General features: G+C 46.7%; 1 protein-coding gene across 1 annotated transcript; it reads right to left on the bottom strand.

Annotated features, from left to right (window-relative positions):
• Window positions 1–19971: 19971 nt before the first annotated feature.
• On the bottom strand, window positions 19972–23770 carry Drd5 (dopamine receptor D5). Its single transcript, XM_005068824.4, has one exon. The coding sequence runs from the start codon at window positions 22778–22780 to the stop codon at window positions 21353–21355; it is 1428 nt and encodes a 475-aa protein (XP_005068881.1). The 5' UTR covers window positions 22781–23770; the 3' UTR covers window positions 19972–21352.
• Window positions 23771–24625: the final 855 nt, after the last annotated feature.

Genomic DNA, 24625 nt, shown 5'->3' with positions numbered 1-24625 from the left:
TTTTTCTAACAATGTATGACAGCCAACTCTGTGAACACTTCATCTCTCCTGTTAAAATAACCTCAAGAGGCTGCCAGGGGCTGCCCTCTCAAATCCCAACTTAGAGTGAGACAGCAGTCCCAAGTGCACCCCAAAATACAGCTTGCTTTAACTAGACAATCGTGGGTTTGGCCTTTACTCCTCATGATTCTCAAGATTCCCCTGCTCCATCGTTCAGTTTCATCACCAGCCTTCCAAGGAAGTCTGGGTAGTCTGTCACCAATGCTTTCCACTTCCAGGACTGTGGTGCAAACCCTGACATCTGGTGTACAAATAGCTAATGCTTCTGGGGCTGCTCCAAGCAAGAACACTGTGCTGTATGTCCTTCGTGTGAAGGGCCTGCCTGGAGCTACACGGGGCAGCTCTGACCCCCAGGAGTCACCAAGAGGAAGGCAGGTAGGGATAGCAATCCAAGTCAGTAAAGACCCTACCAAGCATGAAGACCTGAGTTCAATGCCCAGAACCCATGTTTTAAAAAAGATGATTACAGCAGCATGCACTTATAAGCCCTGCCTTGGGGAGACAGAGACAGAAGGACCCCTTGGACTTACTGAACCAGCCCAGCCTATTGTTGAGCTCCAGGCCAGTGTGAGACCCTGTCTCCAAATAAAAACAGAAATGTGGACAACGCCTGAGGTTTTCCCCTGACCTCCAAAGGTATGCACACTAACATGTGCGTACACACACACACACACACACACACACACACACACACACACACACCACTGGGGAAATGACTCAGTAAAGTCCTGCCATACAAGCATGCAGACATGAGTTTGAGTCCCCAGAACTAAAGTACAAAACTAGGCATGACAGCACATATCTACAACCCTAGCACTGGGGCACAGGAGAGAAGGCAGAGACAGGAGGATTCCTTGAGTTCATTGGTCAGCCAGTCTAGCCAATCAGTAAGCACTGGGTTTAGTGTTGTGGAATATTAGTTGAAGAAGTGTTACTTTTGTTTATGCTGTGGACCATCTGTTTAATGATGCAAAGATGTGCTACATTCTTCTCTGTTGCATTTGTTTGACTCTGTGAAGCTGTGTTAGCTTGTCTAAAACACCCCATTGTCCTAACACAGAGCTGAACAGCCAGTAGCTAGGCAAGAGAGAGAAATAGGTGAGGTTGGCAGGCCAAGAAAATAAATAGAAGGAGAAGAATTTGAGAGGGGGAGAAAAGGAAAAGGGGAGAGGACACCAGAGGCCAGTCACCCAGCTACACAGCAAGCCACAGAGTAAGAAGTAAAGAAAGGTATATAGAATAGAGAAAGATAAAAGCCCAGAGGCAAAAGGTAGATGGTATAATTAAGCTAAGAAAAGCTGGTTAGAAAGAAGCCAAGCTAAGGCCAGACATTTATAAGAAAGACTAAGCCTCCATGTATTTATTTGGGAGCTGGGTGGTGGGCACCCAAAATGTAATAGCCAAAAGAGTGTTAAAAAAAAAAAGACTAGGGACTGGAGAGAGAGCTCAGCGGTTAAGAGCACTGACTGCTCTTCCAGAGGAACTGGGTTCAATTCTCAACACCCATATGGCAGCTCACAACTGTCTGTAACTTCAGTTCCAGGGGAGATGACACCTTCACACAGACATACATGCAAACAAAACACCAATGTAAATGAAATAAAATAAATTATTTTTAAAAAGATTAGCAACAGACCCTTCCTCAAAACATCACATAAAGTGTAAATGGACAACAGTAGAGGGGATACTGGCTATCAACCTCTGGCTTCCACAGCAGGTACACACATACAGGTACACACACACACACAAGAACACACGTACAGGTACACACACACAGGTACACACATACAGGTACACACACACAGGTACACACATACAGGTACACACACACAGGTACACACACACAGGTACACACACACAGGTACACACACAGGTACGCACACAGGTACACACGTACAGGTACACACACACAGGTACACACGCACAGCTACACACGCACAGCTACACACGCACAGCTACACACGCACAGGTACACACACACAGGTACACACGTACAGGTACACACACAGGTACACACACACAGGTACACAGGTACAGGTACACACACACAGGTACACACGTACAGGTATACACACACAGGTACACAGGTACAGGTACACACACACAGGTACACACATACAGGTACACACACACACACACACACACCATGGACACCCACATACTACATAGACACAAAAGGTAGAAGGATAGATTCCCTTTTAGTATCTACACTACTCACTAGAAGTGTACCTCAAGACTGGGGAGAGTAGACCTTCTTCGGAGACTAGATTCAGCAGGCTTCACCCCCATGTGAGTTAAGTTGTCAAGTCACAAGTGGGAGAATTTCAATTTCCATAGTCGCATGATCCTAGAAAGAGAGAGTGTGTAGGAGAATGTGGCATGTAAATTTAGCAGGATTCTAGAGCAAGCCAACCACTGAAGAATATTGCTCCATCAGAAACCTGACAAGCTAGCCCTGCTTCTGCTTCCCATTTTCTCAGAAATTAGGATCAGAAGCACATGGCATGCAGCCAGCACTGAGAATATAGAAGAATCCCAACAAACACCCCTGGCAATGAAGTCCCATGAGAAACATAGCCAGGTCCATATGTCTAGAACATGGGAGAGGAGGCAAATGCTGGCATGAACAGAGTACCCGCCTCAAACAAGCGACTCAGAGAGGACTCTGAAGGAGGCAGGTGGCTCTGTGGGAAGCTATGGATGAAAGGATTGTACAGCAATGGGACAAGCTGCTGCTAAGGAGCCCCCAGCAGGAACTAGCAAGGCACATGGGCTGCATGCTCCTGGAGGGACCGAAGGCTGTGTCTGAGTTAGGAGGTAGAATAAGATTTGAGGCTGGATAAATAGGCAGAAGCCTGCCTTTTGTTGTGAAGAAATGCTAACAGATAGTCATCCCAAAGAGTATGGCTTGAGATGTCAGACCTCAGAAGTCCTGGATCAGAGGAGTTCTGGGGTCAACTGAGTTTGGGAAACCCTCACACTATCCATTCCTCATGAGCAGTTACAGAGTATACTAGCAGATGGAAATTTTGGGAGTCTCACACACCCTTACCAAACCCACAGGAGCCGCCATGCAGACCATGGGGCACCAATAACCATGACACTGTACTCTGGCAGGATTCCCAGTGGAGACTTTTCAAAGTGCAGGAATGGCTGGGTCAGGTAGGTACACTGGAAAGACAATCCCCCAAAGAAACTGCCAGGGTCTATATTTTCCACAAGTGTGTCAGAATTAGGACGCACTTTCATACACAACTTAGCAACAGGGAGATATTCTGAGATGTGTGAATGACTCATCTTTGTATGACATTCAAGAGTATGAATGACTGTGATGTCACTTGGTAAGTCCATCTATGAGACAGTCATTACACATCTGATCTATTGTTTACATAAACACATTTAAGTGATGTACAGCTGTACAACACTCTCAGAAAAACTCGATAGAACATAACCAAGCATAGTGTTCCATGCCTGTAAGCTACGGGGACTAAGGCAAAGGGCTTGCATGCCCCAGACCAACTTGGGCTGCAGTACAAGACTTTGCCTTTCTCCCCATAACAAACAACATGGGGGAAACTCAATTAAGTGCTTTGCTATTTTGTTCTGAGAGCAAATGCCTACAGCACAATCTTCTTAAATGTGGGTCATTCTCTTCCAACTCCAACATCACAACCAGGCTGTTGGGCTTCTATGGGAGACTCACATCTGAATTCCTTTGTCTCCATCCAATCTGTCTACCTGAAGGATTTAGTAGCCGTCCACTTTGTGACTTAACAGACAGCATGATAGACTGGATTCTAGCTATTGTTTCTAAGTCAAATGTTTTCCCTTGTCTTGAATAAGAATGAGAAGCCATTGTACCAACTGCCTTAGACCCCGACTTCTTGGACTGCCTTCTCCTCTTCACAGCCAACTTATCACAGATAAGCCAGTTCTTGTCTACCTCACCTTGTTCATTTTGTAGCAAGCAAGACAGTGCTTCTAACATCGCATTTCCCAAGCAATTCACCCTAAGCTGGGAGCTCCTTAATACTTCAATACTGCCTCCTACTATCCTTCTGCAATAGCGTAATTAGATGTCCTCCGCAGACTGCCATCTTCACAACCTTGGTGCTGGTTTTCTTGTTGCCCCTACCTGTCCTGAGGCAACATTGGTGTGTCAGGAATTTGTTTCATGGTAACTCCACACTCCAGATATACTAATAAGATCTTTTCAGGTAGAAAGTCACTTAGAGACTTCCCGGAACTGCCAAGGATGGGACCATACGACCAGCCTGTATGCTTAAAAGGTCATATGTTGAGGGCTGTCAAGATGGCTCAGAGGGTAAAGGCACATGCTGACAAGCCTAAGGTCCTGAGTTCAATCATTGGGACACATGGTGGAAGGGGAGAACTAACTTCTAGAACTTGCCCTCTGTGTTCCAACAGGCATGCACACCACCACCCCCTCATATACACACACTCACGTGCACACAATAAGTAAATAAATGCAATAATGTTTAAAATTCATATATTAAAACATAATTTCCAAAATGATAGTAGTGATGGTGGAATCTGTGGAGGAAGATTCAGGCATGGGAGTGATGCCCTCATGAATGACTATTAGTGATTGGGTTAGTCAGTTTCACTTTGTTTTGTTTCGTTCACTGAGGTGAAACACCACGAAAACCAACTTAATGGAAAGATTGGCTTCAGCTCATAGTTTTAGAGCGTTCAGTACCTGCTAGTATCCTCTGTCATGCCTGGCCCTATGGTACCTACTTGTACCTACATCATGATGGAAGAACCATAGCAGCCAGGAAGCAGAGAGAACTGGGCAGGAAGGGCCTCAGAATAAGTCATATTATTCAAGGGCGTGCCTGTCCCCAGTGATCCGCTCCCTCCAATCAGGCCCAACTCTTCCAAACCCATGCAGACACATGTCAGCACCCTCATGGCCTGTCACCTCTCAATAGTGCAACCCTCTGAGGAATCCACCTTCAGGTTTTGGGTGGCAGCAATATTTCATGTTCAAATCACAACAGTGACTTTATAAAAGAAGGTGTGAGAAAACAGCTTGCCCCTTCGGCCATGTGGAGGAGGACACAACAAGACTTGGAAAGCCCTAGTCCAATACTGAATCTGCAGCACCTCCATCTTGGACTTGTTCGCCTTCAGAGGAGTGAGAAATGACTTCTGTTGTATGCAAATCCCCCAGCTCAAGGCAATTTGTTAAGCAGCGTGAAGTGACTGAAGTAGGATAATGGGAATCGCGGACTGAGTGCACGCATCTCCCCTGATCCGTGTTGTCTTCCTCCCACTGGCCGGTCATCCTTCTGACTTACATTCATGAAAAGCAAAAGACTCATACTAATGGCCTGAGAGATATCTGGGAATCTTTCTCTTTAAGGATAAGAATAGCAAACCACCTTGGCCTTGATAATTTTCATTTGTAACCCAACCCTATCTCAGTCATTATATCTAATCACAGCAGCCAGCACCATTAAATAAAATTGATAGATTGACACTGGAGGGAGGTTAGAAGCAACAGTCTTTACATAATGATTCCCACTATGACTTGGTTATAAATAACCCATAAAGACTGTTAGCTTTGTGTAGCAGGCCCTGTAGGAGATGCTAGGATGCTATATTCAGATTATGAAGGAGTCAGTTGGCTTAGGGAATCAGCATGAGTTCAGTATTTAGCGTAATGCCCAGGGTGGCAGATGACTTAAGAACACAGGATCCTCCAGTTACTCCTCAGGAGATTTGGAAAAATGATATCCCATGGGCCAATGTTTACTGTGCCTCCCTCTGTAACAGCATCTGTTAGGTCCTGGGTGTCTGGATACTGCAGATGCACCATCAGCAAAATCTCTTCAGAAGACAAGAGACAGAGAGAAAACTAAATCCTATCTTCACCCTTCCAATGGAATCAGTCACTACTCAACCATTCATTCATTCATTCATTCATTTCATGCAGTTATTGACTATGACCTGGAAGTTTAAGCCAAAATAAACCCTCTCCTCCCCAAATTGCTTTTGGTCATGTGTTTCATCACAGCAATAGAAACACCAAGACAAAAGTCATCCATGACTACACAGGAGTCTGAGGCTCACCCAGACCACCAAAGACAAAGCAAAACAAAAAATTTACAGTTTATGGGATCCTACTCATTTCACCCCATCACGCGGAGTCCCCGCCACTCTGTCTGTTTGTCCAGCCTGTCCATGGCATAAATAATTCCTTACTCCTAACTGTCTTAGTGTCTCTCTTGAACCTGCATCCAACACTTTCATTTTGTAGCTAGAGTGGCCTATCAACCTTGAAGGAAGTAGCATGTGAGCAGGTGGGGAGATATGGGAATAGACCTGTGGCAAGTGGACAAAAGTCAGCTCTGAAAATAACCACCTACGTGAGTAAACAACACTGATGGATTTTACCCAGCAACTAATTTTTTAGAGTAAAATGTACAGAGCTAATTAAATGCATTGATCATCTTTCTGTTTGATACAGTTAAAGCCATTCTCTGTGTTGTTTTCTACTTTCTTAAAAAAACTGTATTTATTTTTATTGAAACAATCTTTTCTCTCCAAACTTTACAATGAAGATCAGATCGTGGAGGTCAACTTCCCCCGCCATATCAAATTTCATCAATATCTTTCTTTTTCTTTTTGAGGCAAGGTCTCACTCTATAACCCTGGCTTGTTTGGAATTCATTAATATCTTTTGATAACGTAGCTGGGAAAAATGGAATTCTAGGAATTGTCCATCTAATTTTGTGGTTGTCAGTTTTATGTCTTGTTGGTGACATATATCAATAATATTTATTACTAATCATATTAGAGCATAGCAAGTTGGATTCATCATTTTGGCTGATCAGCAAGAAATTCATGCCCAAATTTTAGATTTTCTGGAATGTGTCTATCCATTCTGAACAACTAACTCAGTTTATCAGTATGTTGCCAGGAGGTCAAATATTGGGTGATAATTGTGCTGCTGATGTAACAGGATCAAAACATACCATAAGAAATGTGGGCTTTTGCTTGGGCTTCAGAGTGTAGAAAGCAGAGCATGTCATGAGCCTGTGGGGGGACTCACAGACCTTGGTGAACCTGTCATGAGTGGGCAGTGGGATCCTAATTGCATTAGCTACTTTTCTCATCTCTTAGATAAAATACTCCATAGGAACAGTTTAAAGGAGTGAAGTTTGATTTGGGCTCATGATCTCCATCCACATTGATGGAACACTTCAGTCCACATCATCACAAATCAGGAAGCAGAAAGTGGGGGGGGCTCCTGGTGTTCTGTCAACTTTCTCTTTTTACCTTATGTTCCAGTTGGGCCCCTAAGCCCATAGGACCCACCACCCACACTCAGGTAATACTTCCTTAGACAATGCTCTCTGGAAAAGGCCCTCATCGACACACCCAGTCAAACTGGCAATGAAAATGACTATCCCCCCAGTGTTAGCATAGTTCCAGGCCAAACATGCCTAGGTTCCTCGCAGTTTCATGAATGATTTATGGCATAGCTAATAGCTCACTTAATCCAGGAAGATGGTGTAATGTGGTGTTTAAATGTAAGAGGAGACTGGGATTGAACTGTAGCTTAGACACTCAGTAGCTGTGTTACCCTAATTCTCTCTTGTTCATTCTATCAATCCATCCCTCTGTCCCTCCCTCCCATCTCCATTATGTTCTTGCCATATGGCATAGTGAACAAGGAAGCTGACCTTTCCAAGCCTCAGCCCCTTGGATGGTATAAAAGTCACAAGAGTAATGAAAACAGAAGATGGAAACTAGCTGAGGACTTTTAGGGTAAAAGTCCCCAACGTGAATAATTTTTCCTCTTGAGTGAGCCAGAATTATCCTTGAGACTCATCACATCAGGAGGCCAGAGGTGCCAGAAGTATTTAGATGGAAATGTCTTCGGTAATGCTCTGGCCAGAGGTCAGGGATACTGGAATGCATGTCTGGTTTTTCCTTCTCCGCAGAAGGAATTCCCTTTGATGGAAACCATACTGAGAGCATGACAGACAGACACTTCCAGGAACCTTCACACCTGGAATAAAACTGGTCTAACCAGCTCATCTCCCAGCCCCTTCCTCCATCCAGCAAAGCTTTATTAATTCCAAAGCAATGACACTCGATGACACCCCATCCCAGGACCCCTTCTGCTGTATGGGAGCCAAGCCTTTTCCTCTCACTTATGAACCCTACAAAACTTTCCAAAAGTCACCCTCTGTGATCCATGAATTTCATTCTTCAAATTTGCAAAACAAGAACCCAAAAGTTACCTGTGACTTTTGAGTTTCTGGGACCCTAGCCCCTTGGGTTAGGCTCACCAAGAGCCAAGAAAGGTTCCTTCATTCTCAAAGATAGCCCCTACTCCTGTATCAGGACTTCTTAATGGGTTAGCATGGAGGCTCACTGAGATGGCTGTGTCAGTCCCAATGTGGTGTACAATCTGAAAGGCAATGTAGCTATTATGACTGGAGGAGAACAGATCACACAGGGATATTAGATTGTTCACTTTGTCACTAAAATTAGAACTGAACCCAAGTCTGATCTTTGTTACCCTACCCCAGTTCTGATCTTCCGTGCTTCTTGAGTTATCAGTGACATCCCCACTGTACCAGAATAGAGCGGGGCAGCAAGCTCCTCATCACATCTGAAGAGCCACTCAGCCTGCACAAGGGCCTCTTAGCATTCAAGAGCTGGTGCCTTATGTTTGGTTATAATTCTTTTTTCCCTTTTTTATTTATTTCATTTTTGAGATTATAATATAATTTTAAAGTCCACTTCTCCCCCAGCTCATCTTTGAAACTGACTTCCTGGCACTTAGCACAGAAAGGCCTGGTGGCTTTCATGAAATACAAACAAAAACAAGCCTTTGAGATTTCATTTTACCCCCCTCAGCGCTAACATTTGTCAGTTGTAAATTATCATCCTCCATGCTGCTTCCAATCGAGAATTAATCAGCATGCTAAAGTCCCTGGATATCTGTATATATTCCACCAACTGACAGCATTCAATCTACACTGGGCTCACTGCACCACAGGAGAAGCAAACTGGGAGGCCAAAGACCCAGATTCAGTTTAATCACCTTAAAAACAAAATAAAGCAAAACAAAAATGTTCCAATCCTTCTGGCTGACTGTTCCTCATCTCAGCATGAAGGAAGCAGGCAACGTGATTTTTGAAGTTTCCAGGCAGTAATACCTACTGCACGGCAACCAGGGTAAGGTCTCTCTCAATCTATGAACCTGTGAAACTAAAGAGACACAAGCTGTTAGTCAGCTCAGAAGCAAATGACTTCAAAGAGGAATGACTGTGGGTTAGGTTGATAGCCCAGTCTGTGAAGAGCTTGCCACATAAGCTGATTTTGATCCCTGAACTCATGTAAAATAGGTGGGCATGGTGACATGAGTTTGTAATCCTGGCACTGGGAGGCAGAAAACAGAAGGCTCCTGGCCAGTCAGTCTAGCCTAATTGGTGAGCTCCAGGCCAGTGGGAAACTGTCTTAAAGGAGATGATAGCTGAATCCCTGAAGCTGTGTTTTGATATCCAAATGCATGAACACACGCACACACGCGCACACTCATGCATACACACACTAAAAATATATAAATCAAAATAGAAGGATGACTGATAGTAGAGGCTTGAGTGTGTGGTCACTAAGACACACCACTTTGAACATGTGGCAAGGCAAGTCATCATGGTGGGAGCATGGTGTACAACAGAGACGCTCACTTCATGGAAGCAGGGAAGCGAAGAAGGGGAGTAATCCAGATCCCAGTACCCTTCATGGCACATCCCCAATGACCCCATTCCTTCTGTGAGGGCCCCATACACTGAAGTTTCCACAGCTTCCCAAAACCCCAAGGTTCAATACATGAGCCTATGTGACATTTGGGATATGAACTCTAACAGTTCCCAAATATCCAGTACTCAAAATCATGTGGCCATCAGAGAGTGACTGCCATAGCCTTCTCCCTTTATCATGGATCCTTGACACAAACATTTTGGTAGATTTGTTATTGTTTTTACTTCACCATTTATACACAAATATTTATTAGATACTTGCTATGTGCTCTGTTTTTTTTCCCATTTTACAAATGAGAAATCTAGGAATCAGGAACAAATTGTTTGAGATTCACCTACTGAATGATTTACCTTAAGGAAAAGCACCATGAACGTTCTCCATCACTGGATGCTCGGCTAGTGAGATTTGAACTGGTTTGCTGATTTACATCATCAACCACATATACTTACTAATCAGATTCTTCTGGGTGTGTGTACATGTGTGTGTGTATATATATGCTTATGAATGTCACGTCTGCTGCGCGGCCTGTGTCCGAGAACGTGCGGAGGGTGTCGGGTATTGAAAACACAGAGACTCGTTCAATGATATAAAGAGAACTTTAAACAGGCTCCAAAAAGGTTCAAGAAAAACTTCCTAAGAAAAGCTCCCACCAGAGAAGCTTCTGCTCTCTCCTCTACCCTGGCTGGTTCTGCTCTGACACCAGAGGTGGATGTGTGTGGGTTTTTGAAGGTGCGGTTAGTCTCTGGACAAGGTCGAGGTCAGGGCGGTTTCCGTGGGAAGGCCTTTCCCAGGAACTTATTGTATCATTTTTAGTAAACATGTTTTTACTAAACATTGTCTTACAGCTGCCTACTCCCAGGCAGAAGGGGAAGTGGCCAGGAACTTATTGTATCGTTTTTAGTAAATATGTTTTTACTAAACATTGTCTTACAGCTGCCTACTCCCAGGCAGAAGGGGAAGTGGGTCTCTGCTCAAGGTCTGGTGTTCCCACAATTCACCCCTTTTTATTTTCAAATGAGGCACTCCTGGCTTAGGTCAAGTAGGGTCACCCTCCCTTTCCCATCTTTGGGGGACCTTGAACCCCTGTTTTAGGTGGGAGGGGTCTTCCCCACAGGTTGCCCGTCATCGGAGATACCCCAACCTTAAATCATCTGTAACCAACCTTCATGGCTATCGGGATTGCCATGGGCTAAGCTAAGCAATACTTGGTTACGGATCTCTTGTCTCTGGAACAAGGCACGTTTGAGCTCGGCATAAAGCCAGAATGCCTACCGCCACTGCCACCATTTCCAGGACCCCCATTGACATAGCGCCTCTCCATTACCATACCCATCACCAGATCTGGGCCATAACATTCTACCAGCCTTCGTCTGTTACAAGGGTAACCCGCATGTGATTTACATTTACAATTTGATAAAGTTTCCAATCGTTTTAAGATCTGCTCAGGAAAGCATTTAGAAAGTGCACTTGCACAGATACATTAGGTACAATCATTGATGTTACACATGTAGCATTACGAAAAATATGAACAATAGTTGTCGCATTAGGACAAGTTGCATTTCTCCAGAAAAATACACTGGCCTAGTCGTGATTCCAGAAACAGGAACCATCAAGTCTGATATTTCAAGTGACCATGTCCTGTTCAAATACTGAAAAGAGGCTTTTGCCACTCATCATAGTCCATACCAATGTCCAAATATTTTAAATGGGTCCTTTTTTCCCTAAAGGGAAAACTGGCAAAATGAATTCTGTTGTTTCAAGGTGTGTCAAGGGCATACAGTTAGTCTTTCCAGTTCTCTGTTGGCTTCAGGATGAAAACTCACGGGTCCGGAAGGTTAATGCAGCAGGTCTGTTGAGAAACTGGAAATCTCGAACTGACTGTTTTCTTTCTTTCTTGGGCTGTAGATTCGATGACATCAAGGGTCAGGAACACTGATTTAGGAGATCTCACTCAAACTGGCTTAGGTAGGCTCCCATGGTCTCAGGTCCAGTTTTTCTCTGCTCCATGCATCTCACTAAATGGTCTGACAGTTGCCGAAGCTTTATTCTTTTCCTGCAAGAAAACACAAACATGCCCTCGACCCCAAATTAGGGTCTTCTCCACTGTCTAGTGTATGGATGTCTCCATTTGACCTGAGCAATGGTTGCTCAAGTTCCATCATGCCAGAATCTGTCTGAAGCTCACTGGCATTCACATTATAAAATTTTTAAATGAGGAGTGTATTATTTGATGAGTCATGTGGGGACTGGGGGCATTATTCCCCTTTTTTATTTTCTAAAAAAGTTTTCTTTTTGAACTGTTGAAGCTGGACCATAACAGTAGAAGGATTTGTCTACCCTCCTTGGTTAACTATCTAGGTAAATTGGGCTTACTAAATAACTTTTGAAAATTATTTGAAGTCTGTGAGCAGTCTTTCCCAATCTAACCTGTAGAACTCTCACTAGCTGACAAGGCCTCATTTGTATCTTAAATTTTTCTGTTAAAACATTAACAGACTGGCTGGATGTTCCTTTTGGCTATATTTAACGCAATCTAGGTAGCTTCTTAACTATTTTTGAAGGGATTTAAGTATCCTTTTAATCATATAAGCAGTTCACACTCACACATTCGCAATCACATTTCATACATACCGGTGTGGCCACACCATACATTCAGAACATACATGCATCTTTCAGTCATCCTTTTTCCCTAGGTCATGATTAGTCTGTTGCAATGAAGCTTCCTTAATTGAAATCTATGTAAAAGAACAACTCCAGCCAATCCTTGAACTAAAAGGGTTAAAAAGTCCTGTATGTTCTTTATCATTCCTCCATTTGAGCTACAGTCATGGGGTACAGCCGTACCTACTCCTTGTAACTCTGTAGATGCAAGGTGGAGAGGCCAGGCTTTTGGCCAAAAGTTTTTAGAGATGACTCACAAAATAGAACTTAAATGTAAACAAAAATTTCCATTCCATATACCTTTGTCTTTTTCTTTTACTTAATACCAGTACCTCCTTATTAACTGTTACCAATTTTCAATTTACTCACTTTTAATCCATCCTCCAACTGAGGGTGATCTCTCAGGTTCCCCTTTCTTTCCTGACCTTGGTGTCAGGCGAAGGCCTGGAGATTTAATCCGGTACCCCTAGCTTGGTACCCCTTTTTAACACATCCGCATAGCCTTACTGGCCAGCCTTTTAGATCTCTCAGTTTCCCTCAAAAATGACCAAAACCCTTCCTATCCCCTGGGGCCCTGGTCTCCAAAGGGAGGGATGCCACAGGGCAAACCTCTCCCTGTTCTAGTTTACCTAGTTCCCTCCCCGGGCTCCAGCCCCTCCCTTGCATCATCTGGGGGCCCCTGCTTTTGGACTTGGGTGCCTGAGTGGTGAGGACCACTCCCATTTCTTGCATGAGGTCCCGTCCCCAGAGGTTAATAGGGAGGCCAGGCAAAACATATGGCTGGAAAAGCCCTGTGTGGCCTTCAGAGTCTTGCCACTTTAAGATTCTGAGGCTTTTTGGGGCACAGCCTGTCCTATTCCCTGGAGGGTCACTGTCCCTTCCTCTTTCGGCCAGGCGGGGGCCAGAATTTATCTGAGAGGACAGAGAAATCTGCCCCAGAATCTAAGACGCCCCTAAAGGACTTGCCTTCTATCTTTAATGTAAGCTGGGGGCGGTTCTCCATAGTGGCTACCCAAAATGCTGCCGGGCCGGTACTTCCAAAACCTTGGTTGCCCCTTTTCTCTTTAATTTTTCTAGCCTCACAAGGAGCTGTAGGGAGAAGGAGTATCTGAGCAATCCGTTCTCCTGCAGGGATGGCAACAACCCCACTGCCCACTGATGTCATTATTTTAATCTCCCCCTCACTATCCTGGTCTATAACACCGGGGTGTACCTGGATGCCTCGAAGAATAGTACTGGACCGTCCCAAAAGTAGTCCGACCGTGCCTGGGGGCAATGGCCCATGCACCCCAGTAGGGAGGGCCTGGATCCCCATTTCCGGTGTTAGGATTGCCCGGGCAGAGGGAGCGAGGTCCAATCCTGCACTCCCCGAGGTGGCTCTAAGGAGGTCTGAGATATGAAGGGGTTGCTCTGGGGGAGAAAATGAGTCTTGCCACTGCCCAGAGCAGGGGTCATTGCCCCGTACACATTGGTTTTGGGGCCCTGGGGCGGGGCCCTCCTCCCGTTTCCCTGATTATTATTAGCAGAAAGGAAATTTCCCTCCCTATCAGTTTTAGAGTAGCAGTTATTGGCCCAATGATATCCCCTTCGACAACGGGGGCATAAACCAGGTCTCTTGAGACCCGTAGTACTATTTTGAGGGCACTCTCTACGGAAGTGTCCCCCCCTACCGCAGCTAAAACATGTTTTTCTCACTCCCAGGGTAGGTCTTTCTTTCCCCACTTGGGGCCAAATAGCAGCAGCTAACACTTGGCCCTGGATGAAGTTCCCATCAATGTCCCTACAGATCCGGATATAGTCATTTAGACTTTTATTGCGATAGGGGCGAAGGGCTTCCTTACAATATTTATTTGCATTTTCAAATGCCATCTGCTTTATGACTGGCATCGCAGGCCCAATGCCCCCAAATATTCTTTCTGCTACCTGACTGAGACGGTCTCACGAAGTCTTGAAAAGGTTCGGAAGGTCCTTGAAGGACTTTGGACAGATGATCCCCTCCTTCCTTGGAAGGCAATGCTTTCCAAGCCCCTTGGGCCGCTGCTGCCACTTGGGCATAGACTGCGATGTCATATTGCATTTGTTGCTGAATGGTGGCATATTGACCACTCCCGGTAAGCATCTCCACATTTCTCTGGGGCTGTCCGGCCTGTGCATTCCTTTGGGCTGTCTGGCTGCATCTTTCCTGAAACTCACCTCTCCAAATCAAATAATCTCCCCCCCGACAGAGCTGCTCTGCAAAGCTGCTGCCAATCGCCAGGTGTCAAATTAAGAGACGCAAAATATTCCATTAAGGAAAGTGTAAAGGGAGCCTGTGCTCCATAATTTAAAGTTGCTTCTTTAAGTTGTTTTATATCCTTAAAATTTAAAGGGTTATGATGCCGAATGACCTGTCCAGAATTGTTCGGATCTGGAACTTCCATTACTGGGGCCACCACCGGGCAGCATTGGACCCCTCCTCTGGGTCTTCCCTCCAGGTCTGAGAAGGACTGGGTTATCTCATAGGAGGAGTCCCTTTTTTCAGAGTATGGGGAAGGGTTTCTCTCCCTGTCCTGTCTTTCCTTAATTAGAATCTTTTTTAGTTCTTTTTTAAGGGCCGCGATCTCAGCAAGTAACCGTTCCTTTTCAGACTGTGACGAGTCTGAGTCTGAGCTACTTCCATTTTCTAGGTCTGATAGAGAAGGATATAACCGATTCTGACCGGAGTCCTTCTTTTTTGGGTCGCGCCCGGAGATGTCTACCCATTTTTTTGTTGTTACTAAGAGACTCCTCCTCATCCTCACTAACAATGGAGCCTCTAGTTTCAGTCACGGTCTCTTCATCACTCTCTTCCCCTGAACTCAAGGAGGCTTGAGTCTCAGTCTCTTGTAACTCTAAAAAAGCCTCTTTTGTGTCCTGAACTACCTGGTGGTGACGAACCTTATCTGTCAAAAGTGCTCCCCTCACTAATCTCCATAAGGAGAATGTCGTAGGGGGCAAGGACTCAGATCCCTCTTTTCGTAAAAGTCTATGAAGATCACGGCGAACCTCCTCCCAATCTGGAATATTTAAGCTTCCCCCAGTAATGAACCATGGACTGGCTCGTTCGATGGATTTTAGAAAGCCTTCTAGGGTTTTAGACTTGACTGCAGTCCCATGTTCTTTAAGTAACTTTTTTAGTTGATACTGTAATGATTCTAGCTTCCCGGAACTATTCCCCATAGTTTCTTAACCCCGTCCACTTACCTCGCTTTCACAATCTCAGTGGGACCTCCAATTGTCACGTCTGCTGCGCGGCCTGTGTCCGAGAACGTGCGGAGGGTGTCGGGTATTGAAAACACAGAGACTCGTTCAATGATATAAAGAGAACTTTAAACAGGCTCCAAAAAGGTTCAAGAAAAACTTCCTAAGAAAAGCTCCCACCAGAGAAGCTTCTGCTCTCTCCTCTACCCTGGCTGGTTCTGCTCTGACACCAGAGGTGGATGTGTGTGGGTTTTTGAAGGTGCGGTTAGTCTCTGGACAAGGTCGAGGTCAGGGCGGTTTCCGTGGGAAGGCCTTTCCCAGGAACTTATTGTATCATTTTTAGTAAACATGTTTTTACTAAACATTGTCTTACAGCTGCCTACTCCCAGGCAGAAGGGGAAGTGGCCAGGAACTTATTGTATCGTTTTTAGTAAATATGTTTTTACTAAACATTGTCTTACAGCTGCCTACTCCCAGGCAGAAGGGGAAGTGGCCAGGAACTTATTGTATCGTTTTTAGTAAATATGTTTTTACTAAACATTGTCTTACAGCTGCCTACTCCCAGGCAGAAGGGGAAGTGGGTCTCTGCTCAAGGTCTGGTGTTCCCACATATGAATATGTATATGGTGTTCTATGTGTTGTGTATGTGTTCATGGTTGTACATGTGTACATGCTGGTACACATGCATGTGTGTGGATGCCAGAGGTCAACACTAGGTATCTTCCTCAACTTCTCTCCACCTTAAGTTTTAGACAGGGTCTCTCACTGGCCTGGAAATCATTGATTCCACTAGAATGGCTATACAGTGAGCCCCAGGCATCCCCCTCACTCTACCCACTCCAAAGCTGAGGTTTTAGAAGCACCCTTCCCCTCCCAGTTTTGAGTCAGGCACTAGATTAAAACTCCTCATGCTAGCACAGCAAGTACTTTATTGACTGAGTCATCTTCCCTGCCCTCACATTTTCCTGTGTAGCAGAATGTCTAGGAATAAATTAAAGCTAATAAGAGACCTAAAAGTTTGTAGGCACAGTCACTGACTATCAGAGCTCATGTAACATTGCGGCAGGACCCTCCAAGGTAGGACCAAGGCGCATTGACTTGAAGCATGCCTGATGAAAGTGCAGCCCTGTGCTGTTTCTTGGGTGTGACTATACAGTCAAGCACACTGAAAAACCTGAAAATTCAAAGCCTAGACCCTGGTCCTCAGAAAACAGCATTCAAACTATTTGGAGCAGATTTCTGACACCAATATTTTAATTTCTGATGGTTCCAAGTGGCACCCAAAGGAGGGGACAACTGGTAGACCTAGACTGGCAATTGCTTATAGCACGGCACTCACCTCATCTTCCATGCCCATCACACTGTTTATCAATCAGCCTCTTGTTGACACCAGTTGCAATGCAATTCTGGAGTCTTGGTCATCAGAGAACTCCAGCAATGAGGTCAGATGGACACATGAACTGGAGTGTATGTCATCCGTGATGAGTCATGGTGAAAAGCATGCCTTCCCAAATCTGAACTGTCAAGAGTGTGGGAAGATGGGATCCCCATCCCCCACCTCCAAGCTGAGCATAAGCATCCACTGTTACAGGACTGTTTGAAGAACACAGAGGGAAAATATGGAGAGGAATTTATCTCTAGACCAGGTCACAGGACAGCCTGTGTGAAAGAGCTCCTTTGCTTGGGTCTCCCTAAGAAACTGAAAAGTAGAGCTTCTGATGGAAATGACTCTTCATATCCTACTACCAATAGTGCTAGGAAGGAGGCCCCACATTGAGAATCAAATATAAACTCTGGGTCCAACACTTATTTGTCATATGACCTTGAATAAGCCACTGAAGTTCTTTGTGCCTCAATGTCCTCATCTGTCTCTGTGCCTCAGTGTCTTCATCTGTAAAATGGGAAAATTGTAATATGTAAGGTTCATTGGGAAAGCCAAATGACAGTCTAGGAAAGCACGTGGCCCATCCATGGGCCATCCAAGGGCTGCTTCATCTGCTGTTCTCATGGCCTCTCTTTCCAGCTTGTAGCAGGTGCACAGGCATGGTTTGCCAACTGGGATGGTCTGCTTATGAGTAAATGATCCAGGAAGCTAAGAGCTGACTATTTTGAACTTCCCCTCTTCCCACGAAGGACAGTTAAGACCCTGAGAGCAGAAAGATGGCTCTGTGGGTAAAATGCTTGCTCTGCAGGAATGATGACCTGAGCTTAGATTCTCAGCACCCACATAAAGTCAATGAGTATCTGCAGCAGGAGATCCTGGGGGCTCACTAGTCAACCAGTCCAGTCAAATCAGGTCCTTATTTTCAATGAGAAACACTTTCCCATGAAAATTAGGAGAAGCAATTGTAGAAGGAATCCCAACAAAGTCAGCCTCTGACCCCCCAAACAAAGAGACAATTACCCCTGAACACGCATGTACATAAACACACCACACACACACACACACACACACACACACACACACACACACAGGAGTAATGACCCCTTGGTCAGGCTTCCTAGGTCCAACTCTCGCTCTCCTGTTTATACGCTGTGTGAGTGGGAACAGGCTGCTTTGCCTACTAGTGCCTTCACATTTGCATCTATAAAATAGCCTAACTCTCAGGAATGTGGAAGTCACAAAGTTCCTGCAATCATCGGTCCCTGCTGTAGTCACAATAGCTTCAATTTCCGCAGACACTGGCAAGTGCCCTTTCATCCATGGTCTCCAAGTGACACTGGTCTTCCTCTTCTCTAGCCTGGGAGAGCACCGTCCACTTCTTGACTATGGCACCTGTCATTCCTTCTGCCCAGACAGTTCTTTCTCTCTGGTGATATCTCACCTGATAACCCTAAACGTAGCCACAGCTTTTTCTTTTTCTTCTGTGTCACAGCTTCCTGATGAATGTCATGGGTGGAATGGTCCAAAGCAATGCAATATGAACTTACCCGAGCCCACTAATACCAGGTTCCAAGACAGCAGAGAATCTGACAGATGATGACTGTATTCCCAGAGTGTAAGACCGTTCTGAGCATGTGTGATATGAAAATGCTACACAGGAGAATGATATCTTGGCAAGGGGGGCTTCATGGTCCTTACAAGATGGGTTTACCATAACACAGACCTCTTTCAACTAAGCCATTTGTCACCCATGTTGGCTTACCAGAGCCTGTTCTTTTAGCTTCTAAATTTCCAAGTTTCTCAAACTATGCTCCTGTAATGGAGGACTGCAGAGAGAGAGAAAAAAAACTAGGAATCCAAGCCAACAAGGATTCTCAGGGACAAAGATGCTGGGAAATGATTTTCACACATTTGGGATTCAGCGCACTCAAAAAAAAAAAAGCTCTTTAGAACCCTATAGAAAAATGAGCATCAAACCCCAGTTTGCTCTGCTTCTCAGACTCTACCTGTGATCATCCGCATCATGAAACACAATTTGAAAGTTAGTGATCAGCCAAACATTTGGCAGAGCTCAGGGGGACTTTCTGGAGAGTGGAGGAAGGACTGTAGGATCCAGAGAGGTCCAGGACACCAAGAAAACACGGCCCACAGAATCAGCTAAGCAGGCCTCATAGGGGCTGATGGAGACTGAAGCAACAATCGCAGAGCCTACGTTGGTCTGCACTAAGTCCTCCACATATAAGTTATGATTTTGTAGCTTAGTGTTCGTGTAGGACTCCAAACAGTGAGAGATGGGGCTGTCTCTGACTCTTCCCCCTGCTCTTGGTACCCTTTTCCTCCTACTGGGTTGCCTCCGCCAGTCTTTATACGAGGGTTTGTGCCTCGTCTTATTGTAACTTTCCATGCCAAGTTGGTTGATATCCTTGGAGAGGCCTGCTCTTTTCTTAAGGGAAATGGAGAAGCAGTGGCTCTGAGGGAGAAGGGAGAAGGGAGAAGGGAGAGGGGTTGGGAGAAGTGGAGGGAGGGCAAACTGGTTGGGATGTAATGTATAAAAGAAGAAAAAAAACCAAAAAGTTAGTGATCAAGTCCTTCCATTTACAAAAGCATCCAGAAAGTGAGTCCCAGCGAGGTCCACAGGCCCACTCGGGATCATGCAGTCACCTTCAGAATCCTGGCACAGTGCACCTTTTCTAGCCCCTGCCTATGCCCCAATGATCTGCTTAGTTGTGGGTTTGCAAGAAGTCAAAACCCGAACACAGTCCCAGTATCAGTTTGACAAAAATCATAGGACTCAATACACTGAGCAAGGTTTGCTTTCAGACTCACTGTTCAGAAAATGATTCATTCAACAAACATTTATTAAGCATGGTATGACAGGCACTGAACATTTTACAAGAGACAAGACACGACTGTTCAGAAAACTCATAACACAATTATCCATAAGGAAACCAGAATTGATTGAACTGTCCTTGAGAAGCTGTCTTTGAAGCAGGGGAGGGTAGGAACTTACATATGCACAATTCATTTGCTTTTGTTACAGTTTTTCATCTGTGTCTAATGAAACCATACCAGAATGAAGTATATTTCACTGCACTCACTGCAGAGAGGGAAAGCAAAAGGCCAGACAGGTGGGCTCCTTAGTGAGCCCCTCAATCTATGGGTTCACCCACTCACTTGTCACCTCTGGCTTTCTGCATGTGGGTTGAAGTTCATTCCGTTTGCTATTGTCTGCAAATAGCATCACCTGCTTCCAAGCAGGATTTCGGTTTTGAAGGACTTTGAAACCTGTCACATCTGAAAGACCCCAGAAAACATGGTTTACTGAAGCCACATCCATCATTCTGAAACACTCCAGATGAGAGATGGAAATGGCAGGGCTCTTATTCTAGGTGGCTTTTCCAATGCAGTGAAGAGCATCTGTCTAGCAACCAGGACCATTGTCTCCTGTGATCCTAGAAGAAATGTCCGAGAGTCTAAATAAAACTAGCTGAGCTCCAGGCTTGAGAAGTCCGAATTTAACACTATGGCGGTGAAACTATCTTTCAGCATGCCCTGGAGGTATGGCTGGCTAATAGAAAGAGAGCTGAGAATTCAGCAGTTCCTCAAGGCCCGTTGTCCAGCGTGTTCCCTAAACCAAGCTCAGAAAACAAATGTGTGCTCCAACCCAGCTGTTTTTTAAAATCATGCTGTGATTTCTCCAGGAACAACACTGAACACCAACTGGCAACGCCAAGGTGACCCTCCCCCAGCCCAAGCACATGTACTGTGCACCCACTAAAAACCAGGACAAATCAGGAAGGAATTCCAGGCCCAGGAAAGAGCCCCAACCTAAACTAAACAGAAGCCACCGGAGCACCAGGCCACAGACCCCAGTCTCTGGAAAATCACTGTACCCCAACAATTGCCACTAAGAGGCCTGTCATTTAAAAGGCAACCCAGACACAAATCACAGGACAAGCTTAAGGTAGGAAAGTCAAGTTGAGTGTGTTCTTAAAGGACCAGTCTCCACTTTCTCTTCCCTAAAGGAAACACTCGTCCGTGTCCAGAATATCTGAGTTTATTCCAACAGCCTCGGCTAATTTTCTCAGCTAAGAATTGTTGGGCTTCTATGCAGCTGGACTACAGAAAGCATATGCACACTGGGAGTGTGTATTTGTGTGTGTGCATGTGTGAATGCCTGCAAATACGGCTGCAGTTGTATGTATTCTCATGAGGGTGCTTCTAAGCAGTTTTATGGAAACAATTGGGGGTGAGAGGTGAGATTTTGCCTAAGGAAACCTCCTCCTCACAGTCAAGCTCCCAGACAGATTCAGCAGCCGGGTCACCATCTGGGGTTGTTGGAGAGATTTGAGACATGTGATCAAAAGGCCCCTCCTCCTCTTCCTTGCCCACCTCCGGGTCTCCAGAGGACACCGCATTGGGAATCATGTGGACATAGGCAGCAGCAATCTCCCTGTGGAAGACGGTGTCCTGATTGTAGGAGATGAGTTCATTACTAATGTTCACAGTCTGCACAGGGGTCCGGAAGCAGAGGTGGCTACACCCCAGCAGCTGGGCGAACACTTTCCGGAAGTCAGCGTTGAAGGCGTAGATGATGGGGTTGAGAGATGAGTTGGCCCAGCCAAACCAGACGAATATGTCAAAGGTGGTCTCACTGACACAAGGGAAGCCAGTCCTTGGGCCCTGGCCATCCCCAGTGCTGCAGAAAGGAACCATGCAGTTCAGGATAAAGAAGGGCAACCAGCAGCACACGAAGACCCCCATGATCATTGACAGTGTCTTGAAGACCTTGGTCTCCTTCTTGATGGATGCTCGCAGGCTGGGGTCAGGTTCGCAAGCCCCGCGACTCCGGCAGCTCTGAGCATGCTCGGCTGCCCTCTCCAGGGAGGAGATCCGGCGGATCTGCACCTGTGCAATGCGGTAGATGCGCGTGTAGGTCACGATCATGATGGCCACTGGGATGTAGAAACTGATGAGAGAGGAGGAGATGGCGTAAGTTCGGTTCAGGCTGGAGTCGCAGTTCTCCGTCCTCCCTTCTTGCTCCCAGCCTTCCTCCCAGGGCGTCCCATTAGATAGTAGGCCCTCTCTGCCCTGGGAACCTGCCTTGTCTCTATGCCAGTTGAGTTGGACCGGGATGAAGGAGATGAGGATGGACAAAGTCCAGGCCAGGCCCACCATGACCAGAGCTACGCGCTGGGTCATCTTTCGCTCGTAGCGGAAGGGCTTGGAGATAGCCCAGTAGCGGTCTACACTGATGATACACAGATTCAGAATGGAAGCAGTGGAGCACATGATGTCAAAGGCCACCCAGACATCGCAGAACGCCCCAAAGGGCCAGTACCCAGCCACCTCAACCACGGCCTTCCACGGCATGACCAGCAATGCCACGAAGAGGTCTGAGACCGCCAAGGATACAATGAAGATGTTGGTCATCTTGGCGCGCAGGTGGCGGCTGCGAACGATGGCGGCGCACACTAGCACATTGCCAAGAAAGGTCCAGACAATAAGGAGAGTCAGGAGGCCGGCGGTGACTACCTGCGCGGGTCCCAGCGGGGCCGCGGAGCCCCCCGGGGCGCCAGCCTGCGCCAGTTGCCGCTGCATCCCCAGACGCGCCCGACGCGCCGTGCCATTGCGCCCAGGCGGCAGCATGTCGTTCTGCGTAACACTGGCGGGTCGACCCAACTTCGACCCTGCGCCCCCCGGGAAGCCCCATCTGGCACCCCAGAGGGTGCTCCGGGTCCTGCAACTGACCGTCCCCGGACCCGAGAGGCTCTCACCCTGAGCTGTACCGGATCCGGGAGTGGTGATCACCTCATGCGCCTTTGGTCCCCGCGATGGGGCAGGAAGCGACTGGTGCCCGCGAGGCTGCCCGAGCTGTGATCCTGTGGCGGTAGAGCGCCGGGCGGCCGCTGCCACTGCGTCTGGTTCCCAGTCGGAGGTGCTCAGAGCGCCCGATCAAGGGGGCAGGGACCGGAGCCGCGGGCACCGGGCGATCTCCGTGGTGCGGTGGCTGCCAGGTCCCGCGCAACCGCCCCTATCAGCCGCGCTTCTGCCGCCTGCGTGCTCTCCCACCTGTGTCCTGGCGTCTTGACTCTCAGCATCGTCTTCCGACTCCAGAGGCCACACACAGGTCCGAGAAGGACCCCAGGGCTACACCCTCGTCCGGAGTTCGGGAAATAGCACCCCCCCCCCAACACCAGAAGCCTCTTCCGGCCACCTCTGTAGTCCCAGCCCGGGAGACAAATGGAGGAGAGGTGGGTCACAGCGGATCCAGACACACCAGAGACTTAGGGATAGGAGGACGGCCATAGATGTCACAGCTGCGTCCTGAGCACTATTCTGGGTTATAGGACCCTGAATTCCCTACTTTGTTGATCTTTGCTTTCTTCTCCCAGGAGAGACAATGAGGTCTATTCCCCGGGTGTACAAGACTTTGGGAGAGTCCCCCAGAAGGTGCTCAAGTGGCCCCTGCCCCTGCCTTCACCCTAACGCGCACCTGAGACCCCCACCAACCCTAGACTTGGAGCCAAACCTCCTTTCCTACTTTTGGATATGCCCAAGCTATTGGAAAAGGGCGGGGGCTGCAGACTCAGTGTTTCACAGAAACTGAAGCTGAAAAAAAGCTCAAAGTGGAGAGGGAAAGGGAAACAGTTCAGAGAGCGTGAAGAGACGGTAGTGTTCCCCCTTTAGTGTGTCTCTCAGACACCAAGTCTCCCTGGTGGTGGTGATCTCAGTTGCCAGTGAAGGGAAGCAGGAGCCTGAAGGTTGCTCCTCCCCTGTAGGTGCTGCCTCCTGTTCCAGCTGCTCACTGTCCTTACAGATGCACCTGCCTTTGACTAGCTCTGCACAGCTCTGGCTTCCGAACCTCAAATACCCCTTGCCCCTTTAACTTTCTTGCTCCGACTTTCTGCTGGGAGAGATGGACAGACCACCTGTGCCAGTACCCAAACACAAATTGGACAGTCCTGCCTCTCCTTTCTGCCACCGGTGGCCTTGTCTCTGAATTAGTTATGGTGTCACCATCCCAGCCTCCAGGCTCTGACTGTCCCGTGCCCATCCTCCACTCAACCACAAGCAGGGTTCTTTTTCTGCTTTGTGTTTGGGTAGTGATATAGTACTTCTCCTGGCTGGGAAGTCCCCCATGAGGCTGGGTACACAGGAAAGCTCATCAGTTAGCCCTTGCTCGCTTGCTCTGCCCATGCTTCCTATGCTTTGGGCTTCCTCCACGCCTGACCTGTGTTTGAGGAGGCAACAGCACCATTCCAAAGGCCCAGGTGGGTCAGGTGGGAATTCCCAAACCTGAGCTAACCTGTACCCTGTCGCTGATATCCTGGAGAGGAACCCCTTGTGATGCTGGAAAAGAACTGAGATTGTTAGGAATGGGCTCAAAGTCCAGCCAGTCAATGAGCAACTAGTCGACATATATAGTCTAATATAGATGCATGGATGGGCAGACAGGTGGGTGAGACACATGCAGATATAAACAGATACCTC

Source organism: Mesocricetus auratus, unplaced genomic scaffold, assembly GCF_017639785.1.
Source record: "Mesocricetus auratus isolate SY011 unplaced genomic scaffold, BCM_Maur_2.0 Super-Scaffold_100006, whole genome shotgun sequence".
NCBI classification, from domain to species: domain Eukaryota; kingdom Metazoa; phylum Chordata; class Mammalia; order Rodentia; family Cricetidae; genus Mesocricetus; species Mesocricetus auratus.
Note: the sequence above shows the minus strand (reverse complement) of the source record. Positions and strands in the feature narration are given on the sequence as shown.

What these genes read in the sequence shown, in the direction of transcription:
- Drd5 (XM_005068824.4), bottom strand. Translation starts at nt 22,780, where the DNA reads ATGCTGCCGCCTGGGCGCAATGGCACGGCGCGTCGGGCGCGTCTGGGG.